We start from the raw sequence: 8,834 nt of genomic DNA, 5'->3' as shown, positions 1-8,834 counted from the left end.
TACCCGCTCGGCACTGAAATTTTTTCCCTTATCCAAAGCATCTGATCCCTGAACAATCCGTTAAATAATGTACTACTAGTATACTTTTCTTCATTCCCCTTTATAATTTCTTACTACGGTATTATTGGAAAGAAAAATTCTAAAGGTCAGCAAGCAAAAAATGCATGAACATGAGTTAAGTATTATTCATCTCATATATTATTCGTCATTCGGTGACCGGTGATTCAAAAAAATTATAGAATTAGAAGCGAACACCGGCACACGATATAAGCCAAACTTCTAATTACTTTGTCGATCGATCTCTAATAAAACTAAAGAATTAAGATCCTCTCATGTAAACGATTTCTCGTCTGGTCAAAATAAAACTTTGTCATGGTTCAGTTTTTGACGATTTCAAAGGACTCATTCTATAGGTTTTGATGTGCATAAGTAATATTTTTGTGAAAGATTCGAAAATCAATCCATTTGAACAAATTAAATGATACTACATGTCATCATGAGAGAGAAGTGAAAGAACTTGGATCTCACCTAAAAATGCAAGACTTAGATGAGTACGTAGTTCGGTAAGTATAATTCAGCCAAACATGTTACCGATATCTCGTCGCATGATTTGAGCAGGAAATCAATGTGTGTAAAATAGACTAGCATAAATTATCGAATGGTCATAGCTAGTGAAGTGAGGTTCCATTTTGATTCGCAATTCAATTCGCATGATGCCGAAGATGGATGGAAATGTGGGTATTTCCGGTCACCTACAAGGGTGTTCTGGGAATAAGAAGAAAGGAAACAGATTTGATAGTTGCCGGGCACTTCATCACCTGCCTCAAACTTCCGGAAACTAAAAAAATGAATTCGAAGTTGTTTCCAATTTGGGTTCCTCTACTATTCTGTATCTGTCTCTCTCAGCTCTCTCACTTCTATCTCCACCATTAACGTCCACCGCTACACCTCACTATCATATCTCTCTCTCTCTCTCTCTCTCTCTCTCTCTCTCTCTCTCTTAAATCGAACCGGATATTTTGATTTGGATTTTATGCATACCACACTCTCTCTCTCTTTGTCTCTCTCTTCATATATAACCAAACTGAAACTCAGTTTGGTTAGACCTTTTTTTTTTTCTTTTAAAAAAATCAAACCGGATATTTATGCATACCAAATATGTAAGCCCAGTTTGGTTCGATTGGACCAGTTTAATCCCGTTTCTCAATTTCAGCAAAAAAAACACAAACTTGTGGTGATTTCAATTAACACGCAGGATGAATAACATTTTTAAAAGTCAATGATCACTAAACTAGCACGGAGCAAAAGCAACTATAAATTAAAATAATAGCAAAGCAACTGAAAAAATCTAAAGCAGGAGCATGTGAAAAAGTGAGGACCGTCAACATTTTTATCTTTATCTAAGCTACATAACATTAAATCACTATACAATAGCGAGAAAAAAATCTATTAAGTGAAATATGGGAGAAAAAAACTGAGAATACGATGACATTTAAATACAATAGCGAGAAAAAATTTATTAAGTCAAATATGGGAGAAAAAAACTGAGAATACGATGACATTTAATGCCAATGATTTTTTTAAATGTAATAAAAAGACACGCTTTGTATATTTATTTCAGATATTAAGGTGAATGATTGAATGGTTAGGATACATATTTAAAGAAATAAGTACAACACACACATACGTGTTTATGTCCGGTGTGATTCAATTCGGTTTGGTTTGGTTTTGATTAGATGGTGGCAAAACAAACCAGATTACACTGTCCCACAAAAATGTACGGTGAAGAGTATGAGAGCATGTGCCAATTTGAAATCACACAATAGTTCGGAAGTATCGCCACATGGTACTCCGGGGCTACGTTAAAACAACACATTTCTGTAGAGTCTATTACTTAGTATATTGAACTTTAAAAAACGTGTATTTGTAAAGAGATTCTGGAGTACTACGTGACTGTACTCTTGGACTGTTGAATAATTGCTCTTGCTCTAGGGGGATGGAACAATTTTTCTCTTGCAACTAGAGCTGCAAACTAGCCGAGCCGAGCTTTACTGTGTTCAAACTTGTTTGTTAAGTTTTTAACGAACATGAGCTCAAGCTCAGTGAAAACTTAACGAGCCGAGCGGGCCTTGGTTTGACTCGAGCTCGAGCTTGTTCCCGAGCCTCAACAGACCAACGAAAAATGTATATATATTCTCACATAGGCCTAATACAACCAAAAATATTTTCATTGTGAAGGTATATATCTTTCATTTTCCTATGAAGCGGGAGTGTACTGGTGTACGTGTGCTCTCGTCTCCCTTGATTGACTGAAAACTGAAAACGAAAAGAACAAATTATGAAATAACAATAAAGATCCTAATCTTAAGTGTATATACCCCGGCTTGCGAGCCGACTCGAGCCGAGCTGATCCTAGCTCGAGCTCGGCTCCTTTACAAAACGAGTTGAAAAAATCGGCTCAAGTTTGTTCTTTTAACTTCCGAGCCGAGTTTGAACGAGCCATTAACGAGCCAAGCTGCGAGCCGCTCGGTTCGTTTGCAGCCCTATTGCAACCGTCCAAGTTCCGTTGAATTACGAGAGAGTCCTTCCTTTTCCCTCTTCTATGCCCTGTTTTCATGGCAAAGAGACAATCCGTGCGTCGGTGAAATTTCAAACTCCCACCACCACTCTCTCTCTCTCTCTCTCACACACACACACACATCTGGGCGTTAAACATTATACTCCAGTTGCTTCCACTACAAGATTTGGATCCCAGCTGCTTAGAAATCAAGCAGTTTTAGGGAAAAAGACTGTTCGAATTTTCCCGGAAAAAAGCCGACGAATGTATGGCGATTCTCGAGCATTAATTCCTCGCCCAACTGCTATATTTTCCCCAAAATCGAACCCCAACAATTCCAGATTACAAAGAGCCGACAATATCTGTCCAAATTTCAAAGAGGCTCATAATTTTTCAAATCGTGCTCATCGCTTTTGGTGTTGAATTGTAATATTTTTGGTGAATATGAATAATCAAGACGAGTACAGGAATTATCAAAATAATCATAATCACAGCAACCAATCGAATTCCAATTCTGGGTTGCTGAGGTTTCGCTCTGCTCCGAGCTCTCTGCTTTCCAACTTCAACAGCGTCGGGACGGATTATGGTGAAAAGAGTTCGAGCCCTGAGAATGTGATGCATGATTTGGAAGAGAGCAAGCCTTTCGCAAATGGGTATTGCTTGAGCTCTTCCCAATTGCCGCCTCAGTATCCGAGACAGAGCAATACTAGCTCGTATGGAGGAGTCGTGGGTTCGAATCATCTCATGCGGCAGAGTAGCTCCCCTGCTGGGATTTTCTCTCCTCAAAATGGTACTGTTCTTGTTTTTGCTCTTTTTTTTTTTTTATCATCGTGTGCCCGTGGCTAGCTTATGCGCATCTCAACTAATTTCAAATCATAATCCCACCGTCCACTAACAAGGGTCCACTATTGACTGACCCGGAAGGAGTTGATAGTACCAGAAGGGTTTCGAATCTGAGTCCTTCAGAGGAATCTCTGAAGCAAACCCCTTCACTGCTAGGCCAACCCTTGGGATTTGTTTGTTCTTGTTTTTCTTATTGGTTGAGTTTGTTTGTTTGGTGTTTTAAAGTCTCTGCGCATGGTTCTCAATATATTTTTTTTATCTCTCTCCACTCAAACCTCATTCAAAACTCCATTCAAAATCCAAAACGAATAAACAGATGTTTTTGGGTTGAGAATCTGTTTAGGAATTTGGTTGTTTGACTTTTAGTCTATCTAAAAGTGGAGTAGATATTATAATCAGCATTTATTAAGTCTTAATTATTTTAGATTCATTTGTTAAACCACTCTTGTGAAGAGCACATTTTTAAACTGTGATAAGCTTTTAGGTCATTTCCGCCTTTGAGCAAAACTTTTGAATAAAAACTTTATTTGAGATGATTCACTCCAGTGGCAATTTTTTTTTTTGTCAAAAACAAATTCAAAAAGATTTTCCTCTTGTAAGTTCCTATAACATAATTACAAAAGCAATTAAATGTGGAATGGGATTTATCTGTAAGAATATTTCTTGCCAAAATTGTGTATGGATGCTAGATTGTTTATTTAGGATGATATATTGTTTAACAAGTACCTTGTAACAGCCCAGCGGGCTGTTAATAAGACAAGAAAAGCACAAAAATATCGTCTGTAAGACACTTTAACATATACTCCATAGAATATTTTTTATTATTATTATCCTTTTCATGCCTTATTGACAACTCTATCGGTTTTTTTTTTTTTTTGGGTAAATAGCTCAATGGGTTGTTATTCCGTTTTACTATCATAGTTCATAATACTACAAGCATTCTGTGTTTGGAGAGTAAAAGTCAATGTGAACAAGTATAAAGGAATTGTTATTTTACCATGGTTTTATTTGATCATATAACCAAGCGCTTCTGATCAATTATAGAAATTTAGCTGTGCAAAAACTTCCCCACAGCTGTGGGGCTAGTGATGATCAGTTGCTAGAAATATATGCTGATAATATCACAGCGAATTCGCAGGCTACGCTTCGCTGAGAAGTTTTGGAAATTATAGGGTGGGGAATGGTACTAATGATGGGGATGTAAGTCCATCTTCAAGCAGGTTGAGGAATCCAATGAGTTTCTCACCTGTGGTGCCTTCTTCCTTAGGAATGCTGTCTCAGATCTCTGAACTTGAGGACGAAAGTGTTGTCAGGAGCGACATAAAGCTCGGGAATGGCAGTCGGGAGCCTCAGTTTTTCCCATTCGGTTCTTGGAGTGAGTCTTCACATTTTCCAGAGAATTACTCTTTGATGAAAAGGGACTTGGATTATGATGGGAAGTTGTTTGCCTGTACTCAGGTATCATTTTGCAACTCAGACACATTCATCTATATATCTGAACAGATGCAATTAGAACAAGAAATTTCTTTGTTAATTGATTTGGTTTTTTGGTCATTATAAACACCATGTTTGGATCTTGAATTTATGGAGGAACATATAGGGGAAAAAGAGGCGACAGAGCTCTATTTGGTATTGTTTTTTTAATTTGTTGTGAAACATATAAGCTTTGCTTGGGAAATGGTTAGATTTTTGGACGAATTTTTTGAAACCCATGCAAGATTAGGACTGGAAAGTCGCCCCTAGAATTCTGGAGCACTGTTTGGGAATGTACGATATGAAACACGATGGGGATTTTATGCTTTTCAAAACGATGTCCGACAAGTGTTACGCAAAATTGTACTCCGTAATTCAGAAAGGACACAAAAAAGGACCATTAACGAATGATATAATTTGCTTGTTAATTCATAGGATGAACTTGGATATTCTAAATTCTCCCACTCGAGTCCTTCGCCATACTCAAGATCCAAACATGACTAAATGATTTGATAAATAAAATGTTTTATGGACATTTTTTGCTAGTCTCATATCCTTAGAGCTAGGTTGGAATTGATCTAGTTGTTGTGTTTACAATCAGAACGGGGAGCTAGAACATCGCGCACATAATTTGTCGCCCCACTTAAGTTTACCAAAGACCGCAGCTGAAATGGAACGATTACTGCAGTTCCAAGATACCGTTCCATGTAAAGTTAGAGCCAAGCGGGGTTGTGCCACTCATCCAAGAAGTATTGCAGAGAGGGTAAATCTTTCTCTGTTCCGAAACTGTTATAGCTTGATAAAATCATACCATCTTGATTGAGAAACATACATTTGTTCTTAAAATTCTTTGGAAAGTGAAACAAGAATGGATAGATCTGATCACAATATGGATTCTCATTTTGCAGGTCAGAAGAACTAGGATCAGTGAAAGAATGAGGAAACTACAAGATCTTGTCCCAAACATGGACAAGGTAAATTTTTTACATTTAGCGATTTATCTTTCTATGTCGGGGTTGTGAATTTGTGGAGGGATTTACGAGGGAAAGAGAAAATGAAATGAAAATCAGTTTTTGCACTTTGTTTGTTTCATTACCTCGATCTTTCTTTACCTTTCCATTCACAAATCCAAGAATCCATCCTGTTGTTATGACTTGAGAAACTCATGATCTTAGTTTCTGTTTCTTGTTGGCAGCAAACGAATACTGCAGACATGTTAGATTTGGCTGTTGAGTACATAAAAGACCTACAAAAACAGTACAAGGTATTGAGGAAGAATTAGCTAGAAAATGAAATCCAATCTCATTTAATTTTATGATTACTTTCACAGACACAGAACTCGATCACAAAATCGGTCACAAAAGATACATGAATAGACAAAATTCTTTATGAACGGAACCTGCCAAGGCATCACGAAATCGATCTTGTTCATCTGTGTACTTTCTGTGGCCAGTTCTGTGATTGGTTTCTGTGTCCGTTTAATTACTCCATCTTCATTAGAACTTTTTGTTATTCGTGTCTTTGCTTCACTTTTCTTATTTGTTTTCAGATACTCAACGAATATCGGGCAAACTGCAAGTGTTCAAGTATACAGAAGGCATTCGCAAATCTATCTGCTTGATTTGCTTATGTACAGCAAAATAGAGGATGTAGAAGTGGAGAGAAACCATACTAGTACTTTCTGTTTTTACCCTTGAGACTTGGTGTGTATGAATTAGAGAATGGCTATTAAAAATAGCCAAGGCATTAGATGAACTGTACAGGATGCTGTATTAGTATAATCCTTGAAATGTAGTACTAGCTCTTTTGCTGAATAAGAATTGTGTTACTTTCTATTTCAGAAATTTACATCATATATATATTTATAGTGTCAGGTTCTCCAGGATGATTTTCGAAAGGAATGAATTGGCGATTCCTGTGAATTTGTATTCCAAGGGAATGATGGTGAATAATAATTCACGAAACCCCAAAAAGTTTAGTCGAATGGCATGAGACAGTAGGAAATGGCTTATTTCCAAGAGGTTGTAAGGTCAAACCTCACGAAGATCGAACATTCCAATTCTTGTGGTCAATGGAGACTTGTGAAATTCTTTGTTTTAGCACCTTCGTATAAGTCGAAGTGCATGTAAGTTGAATTGGATATCAAGTTTTAAAAAACTTGCATGGTGAATAATTATTCGACTTATAATATACATCCATCATTTTCTAAGAAAACGAAGCTTCGAAATGAGTATTCTAAGAAATTACAATTCCCTATGAAGTTCAACTTTTGCCCAAGGAATACGGTTTCATTTTAGCTTCAATCCCAGTACAAAAATAAAGCATCCATCATTTTGGGTGTTTGGAATCATTTTGGAAAATGCATCATACAAAATCAAAGATAGAATACAAATAAACTCCGAGGTTTTTTTTTGTAAGGGTGCAGACAAGGATGGAACCAGAATTTTACCCTAGCAGTGGTGAAATATATACTAAAAAAATCTAATAGTTGCAAGACTATATAAGTTGGGCATAATTGTTTTTTACATATAATAATTGCATTTTTTAAAATTCTTGTTGTGGTGGTCGCCGCCACTAGACCCCCCTTGGTCCTATCCTTGGGTGTAGACAATCTTCAGCAGTGGTTTAGCCCGGGGATGCGACTTTAGGAGCATCCCGAACTGTAGCCAAAATGATATTTTTCAAGGATTTGGGGTGTAATTTTGGCCATAGGACTCGACCTAGTTATATTGCAGTCTGTATGTAATTAGGGTAATGAGTTTTTAGAGAAAAACATAGAGAGGCGAAAGAAAACGCAGATCTCAGAGAGATTGCGAGAAGACTTGTACTCTTGATTCGATTTCATAGTGGACTGGTGTGGCTCCCGTGACTTTTTCTCGCGTTTCACGTATATCTTGTGTTCTTTCCCTTATTGTTTGTTACGCACTATTTTTCTGTTTGTTTTCGATTTCTGTGATTCTAGTTTTCAATATCCGTAGAGGCGCTGTGAGTTGAACAAGTAGTTTGATTCTTAACATTTTTTGAATTCTCAATACTAAATTCACGTACTTTACCTTCTGTAAAAACTATTCTCAACATTGTCATTCCAACAATTTTACAATTTAAATTAACATTGTCATTCTAAAATTTGAAGTTTCCAATTCCTATATATGTTGTAACATAAATAATTAAATATTGATGGGGTTTGGAAATGATGTTTTTATTTCCTGCAAAAGTTTGGCCTGCATGCGTGAGAGCCAAGCAATGAAGGCATTCATAATGGAGGAGTGAATTATTGTGGGAAGTTAAAGTTCCTTCTGAAACCAACGGCATCCCTGACCTATGTGGCCATGTCACATGTCTTCCTATTTATAGTAGTAAATGAAATGAGACTTATCTATTTGTAGTACAGTACTTTCTTATGACAGCATTGAATGTAGTACAACCCAAGCCCCCTAGTACTATTCTTTACCAGGATCACATAGACAGCGGCCTGATCGGAAGCTCGAGTTGCGGTTAGGGCTGCAAATGAGTCGAGCCAAGCTGAGCCGACCTTTATAAGTTTATTTATTAAGTTTTTAATGAATTCGAGCTCGAACTCACTGAAAACTTAACGAGTCGAGCTTGAACTGAGCGGGCCTTAACTTGACTCGAGCTTGAACTTGTTCATGAGCTTCAACGGACCAACGAAAAATGTATATATATCCTCGCATAGGCCTAATACAATCAAAAATATTTTGATTATGAAGGTATATATCTTTCATTTTCCTATGGAGCGGAGGTGCACTGGTGTGCGTGTTCTCTCGCCTCTCTTGGTTGACCGAAAAGTGAAAACGGAGAGAATAAATTATGAAATAACAATAAAAATTCTAAACTTAAGTATATATACCCCGGCTCACAAGCCGATTCGAGCCGAGTTTATCCTAACTCGAGCTCGGCTCGTTTACAAAACGAGATGAAAAAATCGGCTCGAACTCGTTCG

At 37.2% G+C, this 8,834-nt stretch overlaps 1 protein-coding gene across 2 annotated transcripts; it reads left to right on the top strand.

The window, feature by feature from the left end:
- Positions 1 to 2,638: 2,638 nt before the first annotated feature.
- LOC131320796 (transcription factor bHLH130-like) lies at positions 2,639 to 6,690 on the top strand. 2 transcript variants are annotated; one of them, XM_058351655.1, is made up of 6 exons: positions 2,639 to 3,347; positions 4,668 to 4,858; positions 5,475 to 5,636; positions 5,782 to 5,847; positions 6,069 to 6,137; positions 6,423 to 6,690. In XM_058351655.1, the coding sequence occupies exons 1-6, from the start codon at positions 3,002 to 3,004 to the stop codon at positions 6,492 to 6,494; spliced, it is 906 nt and encodes a 301-aa protein (XP_058207638.1). In that variant the 5' UTR covers positions 2,639 to 3,001; the 3' UTR covers positions 6,495 to 6,690. The 2 variants fall into 2 exon arrangements, with proteins under 2 accessions (XP_058207638.1, XP_058207636.1); XM_058351653.1 differs by having other exon boundaries at positions 2,640 to 3,347; positions 4,539 to 4,858.
- The last annotated feature ends 2,144 nt before the right edge of the window (positions 6,691 to 8,834 follow it).

The sequence above is a fragment of the Rhododendron vialii genome, chromosome 3a, assembly GCF_030253575.1.
Source record: "Rhododendron vialii isolate Sample 1 chromosome 3a, ASM3025357v1".
NCBI classification, from domain to species: Eukaryota; Viridiplantae; Streptophyta; class Magnoliopsida; order Ericales; family Ericaceae; genus Rhododendron; species Rhododendron vialii.
Note: the sequence above shows the minus strand (reverse complement) of the source record. Positions and strands in the feature narration are given on the sequence as shown.

Excerpts from the sequence above, each read along its gene's own strand:
- LOC131320796 (XM_058351653.1), top strand. The coding sequence starts at position 3,002 with ATGAATAATCAAGACGAGTACAGGAATTATCAAAATAATCATAATCAC. Across the intron at positions 3,348-4,538 it reads GATTTTCTCTCCTCAAAATG|GCTACGCTTCGCTGAGAAGT; the intron begins GTACTGTTCTTG and ends GCGAATTCGCAG. Across the intron at positions 4,859-5,474 it reads AGTTGTTTGCCTGTACTCAG|AACGGGGAGCTAGAACATCG; the intron begins GTATCATTTTGC and ends GTTTACAATCAG.